General features: G+C 44.0%; 1 protein-coding gene across 4 annotated transcripts in view; it reads right to left on the bottom strand.

Moving 5' to 3' along the window:
- The window catches only part of LOC147117613 (triple functional domain protein), an 862,300-nt gene that overhangs the window by 591,641 nt on the left and 251,566 nt on the right, over positions 1 to 19,093 (bottom strand). For all 4 annotated transcript variants that reach the window (XM_085988742.1, XM_085988743.1, XM_085988739.1 and 1 more), the window contains 2 exons: positions 17,127 to 17,639; positions 2,869 to 2,991 (listed from right to left, as the gene is read on the bottom strand). In XM_085988742.1, the coding sequence (XP_085844868.1) occupies positions 2,869 to 2,991; positions 17,127 to 17,639 (636 nt within the window). The remainder of the gene's footprint in view (positions 1 to 2,868; positions 2,992 to 17,126; positions 17,640 to 19,093) is intronic.

Here is a 19,093-nt window from a genome sequence, read left to right as displayed (position 1 = left end):
CAGTACAAGCCTGAATGTCCTCTAGGTGCATGGCATGGACTGCTTCATTATCTGAGGAGTTGCGACTGGAACTGAACACTGCAATCATCAGCAAACATCCCCACTTCTGACCTTATGATGGAGGGAAGGTCATTGATGAAGCAGCTGAAGATGGTTGGGCCTAGGACACTGCCCTGAGGAAATCCTGCATTGATGTCCTGGCGCTGAGATGATTGACCTCCAACAGCCACAACCATCTTCTTTTGTGTTAGGTATGACTCCAGCCAATGGAGCGCTTTCCCCCTGACTCCCATTGACTTCAATTTTATTAGGGCTCCTTGATGACTTGGTCAAATGCTGCTTTGGTGTCAAGGGCAGTCACTCTCACCTCACCTCTGGAATTCAGCTCTTTTGTCCATGTTTGGTCCAAGGCAGTGATGAGGTCTGGAGCCGAGTGGTCCAGGCAGAACCCAAACTGAGCATCGAGTAGGTTTTTGGTGAGTAAGTGCTGCTTAATAACACCTTCCATCACTATGTTGATAATGGAGAGTAGACTGCTGGGGCGGTAATTGTCCGGATTGGATTTGTCCTGCTTTTTGTGGACAGGACATACTTGGGACAGTTTTCCACATTGCCGGATAGATGCCAGTGTTGTAGCTGTACTGGAACAGTTTGACTAGAGGCGCGGCTAGTTCTGGAGCACAAGTCTTCAGCACTTCAGTCGGGATGTTGTCGGGGCCCATAACCTTTGCTGTATCCAGTGCGCTCAGCTGTTTCTTAATATCATGTGGAGTGTATCAAATTGGCTGAAGACTGGATTCTGTGATGGTGGGGACCTTAGGAGGTGGCCGAGATGGATCATCCACTCGGCACTTTTGTCTGAAGATGGTTGCAAACGCTTCAGCCTTGTCTTTTGCACTTGCGTGCTGGGCTCTGCCGGGCCATGAGGTTAGATTGTGGTGAAATACATTCCTGCTGCTGCTGATGGCCCACAACGCCTCGTGAATGCCCAGTTTTGAGCTGCTAGATCTGTTCTGAATCTATCCCATTTAGCACAGTGGTAGTGCTAAACAACACAATGGAGGGTGTCCTCAGTGTGAAGTCGGGACTTCGTCTCCACAAGGACTGTGCAGTGGTCACTGCTACCAATACTGACATGGACAAATGCATCTGCAACAGGTAGATTTGAGAGGACGAGGTCAAGTAGGTTTTTCCCTCGCATTGGTTCTCTCACCATCTGCTGCAGGCCCAGTCTGGCTGTTATGTCCTTCAGGACTTGGCCAGCCAGGTCAGTCATTGTGCTACCGAGCCACTCTTGGTGATGGACATTGAAGTCCCCCACCCAGAGTACATTCTATTCCCTTTCTACCCTCAGTGCTCATTCCAAGTAGTGTTCAACATGGAGGAGTACTGATTTATCAGCTGAGTGAGGGCAGTAGGTGCTAATCAGCAGGAGGTTTCCTTGCCCATGTTTGACCTGAAGCCATGAGACGTCATGAGGTCCGGAGTCAATGTTGAGGACTCCCAGGACCACTCCCTCCCGACTGTATACCACTGTGCCCCCATCTCTGGTGGGTCTGTCCTGCCGGTGGGACAGGTGTAGGGGGAAAAAAATTACTTATTAGAATTAAAAGTTAGAAGAAACTATAACTTCTTAGAATTAAAATTACTGGAAACTAGAAGCTGATAAGTTTGTCTCCTATCCTTGCTTCGGAATGTAGGATCTAGGCAAAACAGGAACTGTAAAGCTAATAAGCTGGTCTTATGTCCTTGCTTAAGATAAGACAGGAACTGTAAAGCTAATAAGCTGGTCTTTTGTCCTTGCTTAAGATAAGACAGGACATACAGATTCTCAATGCATGATTCTGTAGACCAATCAATGGGCGTAGAAGGGGGGTGCACGCCTCAAGTTAGGGTATAATTGCTGTACGTATTTGATACTCGGTGGAAGAATCCTTTCTCTGGGATGAGACTGAGATTTTCCCCCTGCATATGCATGAATAAAGATCGTGAAACTTATCCAAGGTGTCCGTCGTGAATTCGTGGTTGCTATAGGGCAAGTGTCGACCCCTTATCTCAGGGGGTCCGCTTGAGAGGAGGGAAGACTTCTCTTTTACCCCAACACAGGGATAGTGATGGAGAAGTCTGAGACATTGGCTGAATGGTATGATTCTGTGAGTATGACTATGTCAGGCTGTTGCTTGACTGGTCTGTGTGACCCTTCCAATTTTGGCACAAGTCCCCAGATGTCGATGCCTGGTGATCCATCCGGTTTTATTCTTATTATTGTTTTCAGTAGCAGTTTGTTACAACTGAGTGGTTTGCTTGGCCATTTCAGAAGGCAGTTAAGAGTCAACCAGGTAAGGACGGCAGATTTCCTTCCGTAAAGGACATTAGTGAACCAGATGGGTTTTTAATGACAATCCAGGAGTTTCATAGTCACTATTACTGATACTAGCTTTTTATTCCAAATTTATTTAATTAACTGAATTTAAATTCCACAGCTACCATGGTGGGATTTGAACTTGCGTTTCTGGATCATTCGTCCAGGCCTCTGGGTTACTAGTCCAGTAACATAACCACTATACTACTGTGGAGCTCATTTATCAGCAGAGCAAGTAATTTGCCATCACATAATATCCCACGAATTTCTCCGACATGCACTGCAAGTTGCTGCCAGAATACTGTTAATTTTGCATAAAAAGTCCCAAAGCTGGTGAAAATCTGCTTCGGAGGGAATCCAAGCAATAAAAAAATCACTTGCCTTATGCATTAGTGAAACACATCACAGTTCTTTACCAAGCACTTTTCATTCTGCCCCACCTGAAAAGTAGGAAAGCAATATCTATTGCATCAACTTTTATCTGTTTCCCATCTATAGGCCCTTACCATGCAGTTCATTGCAAAGTGATTGTGCTGTGTCTGAAGTTCCATCGCGTGCTGATGAGTAGCTCCAATCTCTGTGTAGCTGTTCAAAAAGAGGCCTTTGTTGTGAGAGATCCAGTCAAACATCTGGAATAGAAGCAGAATGAGATTTATTAGACACATTGAATCTCAATTAGTTTTCCAAAACAACTCATCACAATTGACACCGGGTTACTTAGTAGTTATCGCACACCAGTGACTGAAAACAAAAAAGGTACAGCATGCAAGAGGGACCAGTCTAATTTAACACAGACGACATCTCCTGTCAACTTAATCTTTTCTTCTGTAAGCAGCTTGTTTGAATAGAAACAAGCAATTGTACCAGGAACTTTGGGCACTCTTTTGTGATGGAGGTTTGGCTGCAGTGCTACACACAACAGCAGAATCATTTGAGAATTTAAAAGGACACCGGCATCTGACAAACTGTTTTCCAAGACAGCATACCTGTTTAGTAAATACAATAAACAAATCAGTGATACAATGATGTCATTACATTAACTGTTTAAGACAAATTACAAACAGGAAAATAACCAGACAACTGCACTGCAAATTCACATTGGAGCATATATAGCTGTACTTATCTACTAGTCAATCACTGTTGATACAGCATAATGAAATACAGATCACACAGCTGAGGGGTATTTTTAATTACCTGAATGGCATGCATCCTTCATAGCCTACTTTGAAAGATTCTGGGGAAACTATGCACTGAACACACATCTGAAAATGCGTCAGCTCAGCTGAGTTGGTAGCACTCTTGCTTCAGAAGATTGTGGATTCAAGCCCCGTTCCAGGACTTAAGCACATGAGCTAGAATGATATTTTAATGTAATGCTGAAGGAGTTCTACATTGTTGGACGTGCTGTTTTTCAGTTAAGATGTAAAATTGTTGCCTGATCAGGTGGATATTTAAGATTCATTAGCATTATTCAGCAGGCATGTATTGGTGTGTTTATGATATCTGAATGATGCACATCAAGAATGAAGGCAACCTTACTAGGCAGATATTCTCGTGTTTCTTCTGCATTCAGCATTCTTCACATACCATAGGTACACAAGAGTCATTACCCTAACTATTACGACACTCTGCCAGAGGTATTGTGTGCTGCAGCTAAATCTAAAAAGTAATCATTAGAAATGTGCGAGCATTGCTCCATGTAGTAGACTTGCAAGTGCTATTAATTGTAAGCTGATTGAGAGATGACCATGAAGCACCCATGTGCTACATTTGGAAAAAAGAGATTTTGGCAGAAGGAAGGCATGATTAAGGGTCTTCCTGGGGATCGTTAAGGAATTTTTTGACAGTAATTTCCTGAATTGGGTAGCGGTCTCCTTTTTTGCCTCTCAGGATGTTTCGGGGAGTGGGGGGTAGGGGTCGGTTGGTGATGGAGGGAGAGGGAGGGAAGGAAGGATGCAGGAATATGGGCTTGAGTCCAGTAAAAAATGGTGGGAGCATGTAATTGGGCTGATCGCTTTTTCTCATCCTGAGTACAAGGAATACCAATATGGCCAAAAACAGAGTTCTTACTGATTCCAAAAAGTCACCGACAGCTCACGGAGTCAAATCAATCCTGTGGTGTGCTGTGGCTTCCTTGCATATTGTCTGGGGCAGGGTGCCGGTATCACCTTTGTTTCCTCAAGTCCTCCCCCTTAGTGGGAAGTCTGTAGAAGTCTGACAAAGGGGAATCCTGACCTGTATGGATGACGGCAAAAGTAGAAGTAACCCCCACATTGGGGACCAAATACAAATCCAGGATTATTTCAAGATACTTTCTTGGGCTATGGTTCAGGAGTCCTATCAATGTTTGTCAGAGGGATATTTATGCTTGTTTCAACTACTCTTGAGGTAGTATAATACCCAATGCTTACTGATGGTGTTGACGTCTCCAAGCCAAGGAGGTCCCTACCTAAGGGAAGTCCCATGTTATGAGACTATTAGTAACCTTTTGACACCTAGAAAGGGGCCCGTGATGACTCTTAGTGCCAGCATCATCTTTTGATGGTTAACTCCCATAGAGTGGTCAACACCTTGTGGTACTGGTGTATCAGTCAGCTCAATTAATATCCATTTGAGTTTGGCAACGTCCAAGTGGGAGTGGCTGGACTTCTTTAGCTTACTGGGTTCACTTACTTTGTTCTGAATAATGTGGGGAAACAGTACACAGTGGTGTTACCCAGGGGTTGGTATTAGGGCCATTGCTTTTCTTGATACATATTAATGATTTGGACTTAGGTGTACAGGGCACAATTTCAAAATTTGCAGATGGCACAAAACTTGGAAGTATAATGAACAGTGAGAAGGATAGTGATAGACTTCAAGAGGACATAGACAGGCTGGTGGAATGGATGGACATGTGGCAAATGAAATTTAACGCAGAAAAGTGCGAAGTGATACATTTTGGTAGGAAGAACGAGGAGAGGCAATATAAACTAAAGGGTACAATTCAAAAATGGGTGCAGGAACAGAGAGATCTGGGGGTGTATGTGCACAAATCATTGAAGGTGGCAGGGCAGAGTGAGAGAGGTTAAAAAAGCATACGGGATCCTGGGCTTCATAAATAGGGGCATACAGTACAAAAGCAAGGAAGTTATAATGAACCTATATAAAACACTGGTTTGGCCTCGACTGGAGTATTGTGTCCAATTTTGGACACTGCACTTTAGGATGGGTGTGAAGGCTTTAGAGAGGGTGCATAAAAATTTTACAAGAATGATTCCAGGGATGTAACTTCACTTCAGTTACGTGGATAGACTGGAGAAGCTGGGGCTGTTCTCCATAGAGCAGAGAGGATTGAGTGGAGGTTTGATAGAGGTGTTCAAAATCATGAGGGGTCTAGACAGAGTAGATAGAGAGAACCTGTTGCCATTGGCGGAAGGGTCGAGAACCAGAGGACACAGATTTAAGGCGATTGGCAGAAGAACCACAGGCGACATGAGAAAAACTTTTTTACGCAGCGAGTGGTTAGGATCTGAAATGCACTGCCTGAATGGGTGGTGGAGGCAGTTTCAATCGTGGCTTTCAAAAGGGAATTGGATAAGTACCTAAAGAAAAATAATTTGTAGGGCTACGGGAAAAGGGCGGGGGAGTGGGACTAGCTGATGTGCTCTTGCAGAGAGCCGGTACGGGCTCGACGGGCTGAATGGCCTCCTTCTGTGCTGTAAACATTCTATGGTGCAGTCATTCTTTATGGTTGTGTTTCATTAACCACAGGCAAATTTGGCAGGCATGAAATCGTGGTTGTACAACGATCAGGAGCAAAACAAAGGTGAATAGATCATTGTATTTTGCACAATATTTACAATATCCTATTGGTCAACAGCAAGTAGACAGAGTAACAATATTAGAAATGACTGATAGTAAAAGTCTTCTCCAGTAACTACACAATAAAACAAACCAGATTTCGGCACATGTGGTCATGTAGAGGTCAAAGAAAGGACTTGCATTATATAGTGCCTTTAACAACCTTAGCACATCCCAAAGTAGTTCACCACCAATTAATTACTTTTAAAATGTAGTCACTGTTGTAATGTAGGGAAACGCGGCAGCCAATTTTCACTGTGCAAAGTCCCACAAACAGCAATAAGATAAATGATCAGATAATCCATTTTTTGGGTGGTATTGGCTAAGGAATAAATATTGGCCAGGAGCAATCCCCTGCACTCCTTTGAATAGTGCCATAGGATCTTTTAAGTCAACTGGGAAGGCAAACAGAACCTCAGTTTCATGTCTCATCTGAAAGACGGCATCTCAGAGAGTGCAGCACTCCCTCAGTACTGCAGTGAAGTGTCAGCCTAGATGATGGGCTAAAGTCTCTTGAGTGACCCACAACCTTTTGTCTCAGATGCGAGAGAATGTTACCACTGAGCCAAGGGTGACACTTCAAAACAGACATTCACAAATAAAGCAATGATCGTAACGGGGGGGGGGAAATCCCTATCATAAATATTTATACATTTCATGCACATACATATATTGCAAGTACTTTTAAATAATTGTGGGAAGGAACTGTTGACTTTTTAAAGTTAGCATGACGGTGCTGGAGAACAGAACGGTATTTTTTTTTCAAAGATACTATAATTACAGTGGATAATGCAGGATTATGCCACTACTCCTATCCTCCTTCCAATAAATATAATTTCTTCCTCATCTGGCTGAAGTTTTCTATTTAAAAAATAGGCCTAACCATGGTCTTCTTTACCGGAGTGCTTACAAGGCACATATCTCATTAAGGGACATCTTGAAAGCAAAACTTTATTGGTTTCTAATTGTCATTTGGATTTTGAAAGGAATTGATGGGGTAGATAGAGAGAAACTTTTTCCGCTGGTGGGAGAATCTCGGTCAAAGAGACATAACCTTAAAATCAAAGCCAAATCAGTGGGGGAATGTGAGGTTATTCACTTTGGTAGGAATAGAAAAACAGAATATTTTTTAAATGGTGAGAATCTATTAAATGTTGATGTCAGAGATTTAGGCGTTCTCGTACAGGAAACAGGTTGGAGTTTAAGATTACAATTGTACAGGGCTTTGGTGAGACCACACCTGGAGTATGGTGTACAGTTTTGGTCTCCTTACCCGAGGAAGGGCATACTTGCCTTAGAGGCAGTGCAATGAAGATTCACCAGATTGATCCCTGGGATGAGAGGGCTGTCCTGTGAGGAGACATTGTGTAGATTGGGCCTATACTCTCTGGAGTTTAGGAGAATGATCTCATTGAAACATATAAGATTCTGAGGGGGATTGACAGGGTAGATGTTGAGAGGTTGTTTCCCATGGCTGGAGAGAACTAGGGGGCATAGTCTCAGGATAAGGAGTCGACCACTTAAGACTGAGATGAAGAGGAATTTCTTCACTCAAAGGGTTGTGAATCTTTGGCATTCTCTATCCCAAAGTTGCTGTGGATGCTGAGTCATTGAGTGTATTCAAGGCTGAGATAGAGATATTTTTGGACTCATGGGGAATCAAGGGATATGGAGATCAGGCGAGAAGGTGGCGTTGAGGTCGAAGATCAGCCATGATCTTACTGAATGGCAGAGCAGGCTCCAAGGGCCATATGGCCTACTCCTGCTCCTAATTCTTGTGTTCTTATGAGCCAGGCCATTCAGGAGAGAAGTTAGGAAACTGTGCCCATTGGCAGAAGGGTCGAGAACCAGAGGACACAGATTTAAGAATAGGCCTGTATTCTCTTGAATTCAGAAGAATGAGAGGGGATATTGAAGCATACAAAATTATTACAGGGCTTGATAGGGCGGATGCTGGGAGAATGTTTCCCTTGGCTGGGGAGTCTAGAACCAGCTGGCAGTGACGTCCTCAGTGATCTGGTCCTACATTCTTCTTTCTGGAGGGCCTGCTGGCCATGTGGGTAGAGGGCCTCTCTTGCAGTGTTGACTTGTGCACAAAGCTGGAGTGCAGTGTGCGAGACCCTGGGTGCCCCTTCCCTGGCTTGCTGAGTCACATGTGTTAGTACTAAAGCACATCTCATTTTTTTAGGTGCAGAAGGCAATTCAGCTTTTAGAACTGAAAGACTCCCATTTAGGAATTCATTTTAATGTTAATTTTTTTTTCAGAAGCCAGTTGAGTTTTGAGAGTCTGTTGATGCAGCAACGCCGCTTGGGCATGCCACATTGGAGCCTGTTGCTGGGACCAAAGCCACCAGGGCGGCTTTAAACTGTGAGTTTAGCGCTGGGCTAATGATAATTAGCCCCCAACGCCAATTTTTCGGTCCTTCCAGCGCCACCATTTTCGGCGCCCGTTAACCCCCGACCGCTGACTATATGGAAATAATACAGTTTGGTAAAATTTACACACTGTAGATAGAATAGCTTCAGGAACAATATTTCACTTTCTCCCGAGCACTCTGCAGTTCGCTGAACAAAACATCAACCTTAGACTTTACCTCTATCCTTTATTTGTTTTACAGCAGGAATTACTTGTGATGTGGGGATTGGTCTAGTTTTGAGGAAAACAGGATGACTCATGGGCTGGCAGCTTCTCCTCTCCTTTGCAACACTATCCATGGACATCCGTTGCATTTTCCACCCCCTCCCCCCTCCCAGTTGAGTAGACTGGGCCTATATTCTCTGGAGTTTAGAAGAATGATAGGTGATCTCATTAAAACATACATGGTTCTGAAGAGGATTGACAGGGTAGATACTGAGAGATTGTTTCCCCTGGCTGGAGAATCTAGAACTAGGGGGCATAGTCTCAGGATAAGAGGTCGGCCATTTAAGACAGAGATGAAGAGGAATTTCTTCACTCAGAGGGTTGTCAATTTTTGGAATTCTCTATCCCAAAGGATTGTGGATGCTCAGTTGTTGAGTATATTCAAGGCTGAGATAGATAGATTTTTGGACTCTAGGGGAATCAAGGGATATGGAGATCAGGTGGGAAAGTGGAGTTGAGGTCGAAGATCAGCCATGATCTTACTGAATGGCGGAGCAGGCTCGAGGGGCCGTATGGCCTACTCCTGCTCCTAGTTCTTATGTAATCTGCTGTTTTCCACTGCTTAAGGTCCCTGGTCCTAATAATAGACACATCATAGCACCAAACTACAAGTTCAAAACTACCAAGTTTAAAGCTACAAGTACAGAGCACATTGCTCATCCTGCATTTTTTCAACACCTGGAAATCTGCTCAAATTTGACTTCCCAGTCTCCTGGATTCCTCTGCCATCAGGACTGCACAGCTCCATTGGACGACAATGTAAGACTCCGGAGTGCTGCCGTGACTCTGCTCCTCAGTTGTTTAACGCTTTAAGGTAACCTTTTCTAGCCTACAGTCCACCTCCCATCTGATGCTGCTACCCGCTGAGCTGCTGGCCTGATTGTCATCCTGTTTTTGTTTTCAGATTTACAATATCTGCAGTAGCTTTTTTTTTTCTGTGAATGTATTGCTGCAATACTTAGCTGCTTCTAGTGGCGAACATCAACAATTAAATGTTGCTGTAGGATAGTGTGTAATATAATAGGTTAACAGCATCATGGGTTAATTAGTGCAGAGAGAGAGAGAGCGAGCGAGCGCATACAATCTTTGGTAGAGCTATCCAATTAATCCCACTCCCCTGCTCTTACAGCACAATAAATTTATATAAACAGTTTCCGTTCAAAATGTGGACAAAGGAATTTATAACGCAAGTACAAAAATAAGGAAAGAATGTATGACTTTAAAATAGTGACTCAAACATGACCGCATGCTCTAGTGTAATTATCCCCTGCCTTCTAATTCTGCTTCACCCGAGGATTACACTTGGTTTTGACTCCACGGGACATCAACTAGTAATATATTAAAATCACTATGTGCATCACATGTTCCATTGAAAAGTCCAATGTAAACATTTCCTTTGAGATATACCATGTTAAGATGTCTGCATGTTTCCCCGTGATGCCAATAATTGGTGCAATATTAGAACGGGAAGGTCACACTTGACTGTCACATTACAATCAGTATTCTCCAGATTGCTGATCTGTTCCCATAGATTCAGTGCAGCTGCATCTCCTTTTTCTTAACTGATGAGTTTAAAATAATATTTTTAAACATTTTTACTTTTATATTTTTAAATTAAAATCTTAACTGGTTAGCTGGTAGGCAACAGAGAGCAGAGATATTGGGTATGTATCAAATTGGCAGGATGTGACTTGTGGTGTCCCCCAGGGATCTGTACTGGGGCCTCAGCTTTTCACTTTATTTATAAATGACTTCGATGAAGGAATAGAGAGCCATATATCCAAGTTTGCTGACAACACCAAGTTAGGTGGCACAGTAAATAGTATAGATGGGAGCAGAAAGTTGTAAAGGGACTTTGATAGATTAAGTGAGTGGGCAAAACTGTGGCAGATAGAGTTCAATGTGAAGAAGTGTGAGGTTATCCACTTTGGACCTAAGAAAGAGAACGTTCTAAAAGGCTAGAAGCTAGGAACTGTGGAGGAGCAGAGAGATTTAGGGGTCAAAGTACAGAAACCACTTAAAGCTAATGGACACTTACAAAATATATTTAAAAAGATTATGGAATGTTGGCAATAACACAGAAAATGCTGGAAAAACTCAGCAGGCCAGGCAACATCCGCGGAGAGAGAAACAGAGTCAACGTTTCAGGTCGAAGACCCTTCGTCAGGACTGAGGAAAAAAAGCAGGAAATGAAACATATTAAGAAGCAAGTTAGGGGGCTGGGAAATGGGGGAGGGGATGAAAGAACAAAAGGGAAGGTCTGGGAGGGGTGAGGAGATATTAAGAGAAATTCAAGGCAAGAGACGAGATGGTAATTGGACAAGTAAAGAGACAAAGAATGGCTCTAGATGAAGTGTGAAATGCGCTGGCAGAATGAGAGACAGCTGCCATGTGGGAGAGAGAGGAAAAAAAGGAAAAGGCACAAACCAAAAGCGTGGATTAAAAATGTAATAGGGGCCGAGGTTATGATCTGAAATTGTTGAACTCGATATTGAGTCCGGAAAGCTGTAAAGTGCCTAATCGGAAGATGAGGTGTTGTTCCTCAAGTTTACAGTGAGCTTCCGTGGAACAATGCAAGAGGCCGAGGACGGTGAGGTCCGAGTGGGAATGGAGCGGTGAATTAAAACGACAGGCGACCGGAAGCTCGGGGTCACCCTTACGGACTGAACAGAGGTGTTCCACAAAGCGGTCACCCAATCTGCGTTTGGTCTCCCCAATGTAGAGGAGATCACATCGTGAGCAGCGAATACAGGATACTAGATTGCGAGAAGTACAAGTAAATCGCTGTTTCACCTGGAAGGGGTGTTTGGGGCCCTGGACAGTGGGAAGGGGGGAGGTATAAGGGCAGGTGTTGCATCTCCTGCGCTTGCACGGGAAGGTGCCGGGCAAAAGGGAAGGGGTGCTGGGGGTGATAGAGGAGTGGACTAGGGTGTCTCGGAGGGAGCGGTCCCTACAGAATGCTGAAAGGGGAGGGGAAGATGCATTTGGTGGTGGGATCACTTTGGAGGTGGCGGAAAAAGCGGAGGATGATCCATTGACTGTGAGGCTGGTGGGTGAAAGGTGAGGACAAGGGGAACCCTATCGTGGTTCCCTATCGTGGTTCTGGGAGGGAAGGGCAGAAGTGTGGGAGATAGAATGGACACGGTCGAGGGTCGTGTCAACCACGGTAGAGGGGAATCCTCGGTTGAGGAAAAAGGAAGACATATCGGAAGCACTGGTGTGGAAGGTGGCATCGTCGGAGCAGATGCGGCGGAGACAGAGAAACTGGGAGAATGGAACAGAGTCCTTACAGGAGGTGGGGTGGGAAGAAGTGTCGTCCAGGTAGCTGTGGGAGTCAGTGGGCTTATAGTGAATGTTGGTCAATAACCTATCCCCAGAGATGGAGACAGAGAAGTCGAGGAAGGGAAGAGTCGGAGATGGACCAAGTGAAGGGTGAGGGAAGGGTGGAAATTGGAGGCAAAGTGAATGAAATTGTCTAGTTCAGGGCGAGAGCAGGAAGCGGCACCGATACAGTCATCAATGTAGCAGAAAAAGAGGTGAGGGAGGGCCTTTAACTCAAAAGGGCTGGAATACAAAGGGGTGGAAGTTATGTTACACAGTTATATAAAGTTCTGATTAAAGCCCATTTAAAGTACTGCATTCAGTTCCAGGTACCACACCTCAGGAAGGATATATAATGGCCTTGCAGGGGGTGCAACAGAAATTCACCAGAATGATACGGGGGCTAAGGTTAAACTATGAGGACAGGTTGCATAGACAAGGCTTGTATTCCCTTTAGTATAGAAGATTAAAGGGTGATCTAATTGAGGTGTTTGAGATGATTAAAGAAATTGATTGGGGAGATAGAGAGAAACTGTTTCCTCTGTTGGGAAAGTCCAGAATAAGAGGCATAACCCTAAAATTAGAACTAGGCTGTTCAGGGGTGATGTCGGGAAGCACTTCTTCTTACAAAGGGTAGTGGAAGTTTGGAAAACTCTCCCCCAAAAAGCTGTTGAGGCTAAGTCAACTGAAAATTTCAAAACAGATTGATAAGATTTTTGTTAGGCAAGGATATGAAGGGTTACAGAACCAAGGAGGGTAGATGGAGTTAAGATACAGATCAGCCATGATCTAACTGAATGGCAGAACAGCCTATTCCTGTTCCTATGTTCTGTTTAGATTAGTTGAAGGTTTGTTTTCCTGCCCATCTCCTGCCACCACTAATAGCTCAGGGCTCTAAATTGTTAAGAATTGCCCCTTTGTGGCCTGGTCGTGGGCACCACATAAGCAGCACACACCCAAGTTCACCCACCACCACAGAAAGATCATAAGAACATTAGTAAGAGCAGGAGTAGGCCATACGGCCCCTCGAGCTGCTCCGCCATTCAGTAAGATCACGGCTGATCATCGACCTCAAATCCATCTTCCTGCCTGATCTCCATATCCCTTGATTCCCCTAGAGTCTAAACATCAATCTGTCTCAGCCTTGAATATACTCAAAAAGACTCAGCATTCTCAGCCCTCTGGGGCAGAGAATTCCAAAGATTCACAACCCTCTGGGGCAGAAAATTCCAAAGATTCAGGGGAACAACCTCTCAGCATCTACCCTGTCACGGTGGCATAGTGGTTAGCACTGTTGCCTCACAGCGCCAGGGACCCGGGTTCGAATCCGGCCTCGGGCGACTGTCTGTGTGGAGTTTGCACATTCTCCCTGTGTTTGCGTGGGTTTCCTCCGGGTGCTCCGGTTTCCTCCCACAGTCCAAAGATGTGCGGGTTAGGTTGATTGGCTATGATAAATTGACCCTTAGTGTTAGGGGGATTAAATACGTGGGGTTACGGGGATAGGGTGGGATATGTGTTGGTGTAGGGGTTACGGGGATCGGGTGGGATATGTGTCGGTGCAGGCTCGATGGGCCGAAATGGCCTCTATCTGCACTGTGGGGTTTCTGTGATTTCTGTGAATCCCCTTCAGAATCTTGTATGTTTCAATGAGATCACCTCTCATTCCTCTAAACTCCAGAGAGTATAGGCCCATTCTACACAATCTCTCATCATAGGACAGCCCTCTCATCCCAGGAATCAATCTAGTGAACCTTGGCTGCACTGCCTCCAAGGCAAGTACACCCTTCCTCAGATAAGGAGACCAAAACTGTGCACAGTACTCCAGGTGTGGTCTCACCAAGGCCCTGTACAATTGCAGCAAGACTTCCTTACTCTTGTACTCCAACCCCCTTGCAATAAAGGCCAATATGCCATTTGCCTTCCTTATTGCTTGCTGTACCTGCCTGCTAGCTTTCTGTGTTTCTTGCACGAGGACACCCAAATCGCTCTGAACACCAACATTTGAAAGTTTCTCACCATCATGGAAAATTATCATTTTTATTTTCATGTATAAAAATATATCTTTTTGATTAAGAGGAAATAAATAATTTGCATTTATATAAAGCTCCCATCACAGCCTCAGGACATCCCAAAGCACTTCACAGCTAGTGAATTACTGCAATATCCCACAAAAGCATATGATATAAATGACTAGTTAATCTGTTTTTGTGGTGTTTAAAATCTAATTTTTGGCCAGAAGATCTCCCCAGTTCCTTTTACAATAGTGCCTGAACAGACAGGACATCGGTTTAATGTCTCATTCAAAAGACAGCATTCTGACAATATAGAAGCCCCTAAGTACTGTACTGAAATGTCAGCCAACATAATGTGCTTGAGCATTGGAATGAGGCTTGAACCAATGAACCTCTGACTCGGTGAGAGTGCTATCAGTGAGCCAAGCAGGCACTTAGCTGTTTGTATGCGTTTCATATTTTTATAATTTGTTGCTGTAAATTATGCTGCTTTTGTGCAACCCAGCTCAATATTTAGTGGCCCACCTCCCAAGGAAGTTTGATCAGACCAGGCCCAACGGTTGGCAGCAGAGTATCTCCTGCACTGCCCCAATGTTATGTGCATCTCCCCACTTGTGTGTCTGTCCATTTCCCACAGCCCCCATCTTTGTAGATCTAATACCCTCTTGTACCTATTGCTGTGGGTTCCTCTTTGCCATGCACCTCCCAATCACCAATTTCTTGATTTTCTCCCCACTGTTCTAGACCTCTCCCCTTCACTACATGATTATAGATTCCCTCTAATGCATCTCCTCACTTCCCATTCCAGATCTTCCCTCCTTGTCAATCTCTCCGCACCGATGTGCATCTCACCCCCTTCCCGTTTGTGGATCTTCTAGCCCCTCGGCCATAGTAACAGTTTCAGTCATACATTAAGTTTGGCAAAAGATAGCAGTGCTTGGCCACTGGCTGACTCTTTATGGTCTGGCCTTTTGATGCCGATGGTGATTCATAGAAACATAGAAGATAGGAGCAGGAGTAGGCCATTCGGCCCCTCGAGCTTGCTCCGCCATTCAATGAGATCATGGCTGATCATCCAAATTCAGTACCCTGTCCCCGCTTTCTCCCCATATCCCTTGATCCCTTTAGCCTTAAGAAATGTATCCAACTCCTTCTTGAATATATTTAATGAATTGGCCTCTACTGCCTTCTGTGGTAGAGAATTCCACAGGTTCACCACTCTCTGGGTGAAGAAATTCCTCCTCATCTCTGTCCTAAATGGCTTACCCCTTATCCTTAGACTGTGACCCCTGGTTCTGGACTCCCCGACCATCGGGAACATCCTTCCTGCATTTAGTCTGTCTAGTCCTCTTAGAATTTTATAAGTTTCAATGAGATCCCCCCTCATTCTTCTAAATTCCAGCGAGTATAAGCCCAATCGACCCAATCGCCCCTCATACGTCATTCCTGCCATCCCAGGTATCAGCCTGGTGAATCTTCGCTGCTCTCCCTCCATGGCAAGAACATCCTTCCTCAGATAAGGCGACCAAAACTGCACACAATACTCACCAAGGCCCTGTACAACTGCAGCAAGACATCCTTGTTCCTGTACTCAAACCCTCTCGCTACGAAGGCCAACATACCATTTGCCTTCTTAACCGCCTGCTGCACCTGCATGCTTACCTTCAGCGACTGGTGCACAAGGACACCCAGGTCTCGTTGTACTTCCCCTTCTCCCAATCTATTGCCATTCAGATAATAATCTGCCTTCCTGTTTTTGACGCCAAAGTGGATAACCTCGCATTTATCCACGTTACATTGCATCTGCCATGCTTCTGCCCAATCACCCAACCTGTCCAAATCATACTGGAGTTTCTCGGCATCCTCCTCACAGCACACACGCCAACCCATCTTTGTGTCGTCTGCAAACTTGGAGATATTACATCTAGTTCCCTTGTCTAGATCATTAACATATATTGTGAATAGCTGGGGTCCAAGGACCGGTACCCCACTAGTCACTGCCTGCCACTCGGAAAAAGACCCGTTTATTCCAACTCTTTGCTTTCTGTCTGCCAACCAGTTCTCTATCCAAGTCAATACTCTGCCCCCAATCCCACGTGCCTTAACTTTACATGCTAATCTCTTATGCGGGACCTTATCGAAAGCCTTTTGAAAGTCGAAATACACCACATCCACTGGTTCTCCCTTATCTATTTTACCAGTTACATCCTCAAAAAATTCCAGCAGATTAGTCAAGCATGATTTACCTTTTGTAAATCGATGTTGACTTTGTCCAATCCGGTCACTGTTTTCCAAGTGCTCTGCAATTAGATCTTTTATAATGGACTCTAGCATTTTCCCCACTACCGATGTCAGGCTTACCGGTCTGTAATTCCCCGTTTTCTCTCTACCACCTTTTTTGAATAGTGGGGTAACATTAGCTACCCTCCAATCCATGGGTACTGTTCCAGATTCTATCGAATGTTGGAAGATGACCAGCAATGCATCTACTATTTCTAGGGCCACTTCATTAAGTACCCTAGGATGTAGATTATCAGGTCCTGGGGATTTATCAGCCTTCAATCCTTTTGAATTCAATTTTGGATCCACTTCCAACTTTCTACCCCCACCCAGAATATTCCAGGCTTCGACCCTTCTGTGGACAATGCCACAGAGAATTTACTAATACATAAATTAAAAAACAGAACTTTATTTTGGGTCTTCTTCACATACCTTCTTCTGGACTCCATTTTCTGATAAATTTATTTGTAAGAGATTTATAAGCATCATCAGCACTTCTTTATGCTATAGTATTCTCATAATTTATTCTGAATAATCAATTAAAAAGATGCTCAACTTATAATTTATAAATTCAAATAAAAGTCATGAATCTAGACCAGGAATAAAATAATCGCTCCAAGCCCAACAAAGGTCGTTAATGTATCCCGAGTGGTTCATTTATCCTTACCTTTTCTGCATCTTGTTCAAAGAGCCTGAGCTGAAAGCACTGATCCAGTTTCAGCTTGCGTATATGCCACATCTGATGCAGATGCTGCCTGGTTGAGTGCAGTCTGTCCAGCATACTGGACACTTTTGGTACAAGGCCCTGAAAGTCTGCATTCCCTGATATGGAGTTCTTATGGGGAAAACTTTCACTGCTTTGAATCCTTTGCAGCAATTTTTGCCCTTCTAAGTCCAGCTCTTCAATTGGAGCTTTGATGACTTTCTTCTTCAATAGCGTGTGCTCATCAATCATCTTTCTAGCTCCTTCCAAGTCCTGAGGAAAGTCCTTTTTGGCTAGCATCTCCTGCAGCTCTTCCAGTCTGGACAACATGTGTGATGCATTGCTTATGAAGTCCTCAAAGGCCACACGGATTTCAATCCACTCCTCATGGTTGTACTCCAGACAGCCATCAAACTCAGGAGTGAGCTGGGATGGGTCAACAACTTTGGTAAGACCTTCTATGGACACCATGTTGGTCTAAAAACAGACAGAATAAAAAACATGTGTTATCCTAGCCAGTTGATGTCACATAATATAGTCCAAGGACCACTTGCAGGTCAACTTCCATTCATCTCAGCAGAACTCTTGCTTTATGTTTTCCACAGCTGGGATTCAGAGCTTTTTCCTCTCCTACCATACAGTTAAGAGAAAGCAAGGGAATACATTTAGGAGGCAGGACTATCTCAATATCGATCGAACAAGTTAAAAATAAGAAAATTACAGGGCCTATAGTTCAAAAATACCGGTCCTAAAGATTCCACTCCACTACTGTGGGGAAATGCCTGGCCTTCACTTTGCAAATATGCAGGATGGTTTGTTTCAAAACAGGAACACATTACGTAGGAATTAGTGGCTCAAACTCATGTCCCATGCAGCATTCTGGAGCATTCCCGAAAGTGGTCCGCAGCAAAACAGTGATTGTGATTTTGGCATTGACAAAAACTTAATAGGCACTGCACTAAAGGGTTCATTATTTGTAGATTATTTGTAAAACAATTAACTGACAACCTTCTAAGGTTTTCATGAATCTTGTTTGTTAGGAAAGTGAAGCAACCATTGCAGTTTTTTTAATTAATTAAAAACTGGTTCCCATTTTAAACTTTACCTTGTGTTTTTTCTATATGAAGCTCATAATTCATTTAACTGGAAACATCAAGAAGAAAAAAACGCACACAGATTTTCAGAATATGGTTAAAGAGGGCTCTTTTTTACATTGTCCATATGCCAGTAACTAGATTTTTTTATGCTGTTACATTAATACACTGAACATAGAACTGTTCACCAGTATGAATCTACCTCTATACCTTCAAGAGGAGGAAGAGACAATTAAAACCAGGAGGGGGGGGAAATTGCATCACTGCCACGACTAAATTCAGACTTTATTTGCTGACATTACTCCTTGATCTCCCTGCAGCATTTGATAAGGTGGATCATGACATTTTCTTCAATTGTTTCTCCTCCGTTGTTCAGTTCCATGGAACTGGCCTTGCGTAGTTCCACTACTATCTATCCAATTGTAGCCAACACATCTCAAGCAACAGCTTCTCTTCCTGCCTCACAGCTTCATCTCCAGAGTCCCTATAGCTTTTATATTTAGCTCCTCTCCTCAGCTACTTGCTGCCCCTTGACAACATTACCCACAAGCAAGGAGTCAATTTCCATATGTATGCTGATGATACCCAGCTCTACTTTTTCATCACCTCCTCTCTCTACCACCTCCATGCTACCAGACTGCCTATCCAATCTCAAGTCATGGATGATCAACAATGTAACACTAGGAAGACGGAAGCCATTGTTTTCAGCCCCTGCTATAAACTCCACTCTCTTTCACCAGCTATTCACAATATATATTAATGATCTAGACGAGGGAACTAGATGTAATATCTCCAAGTTTGCAGACGACACAAAGCTGGGTGAGCGTGTGTGCTGTG

The sequence above is a fragment of the Somniosus microcephalus genome, chromosome 5 (assembly GCF_052327205.1).
Source record: "Somniosus microcephalus isolate GS21.2 chromosome 5, FLI_Smic_1.0, whole genome shotgun sequence".
Taxonomy (NCBI): Eukaryota; Metazoa; Chordata; class Chondrichthyes; order Squaliformes; family Somniosidae; genus Somniosus; species Somniosus microcephalus.
This window is presented reverse-complemented; position numbering and strand designations above follow the sequence as displayed.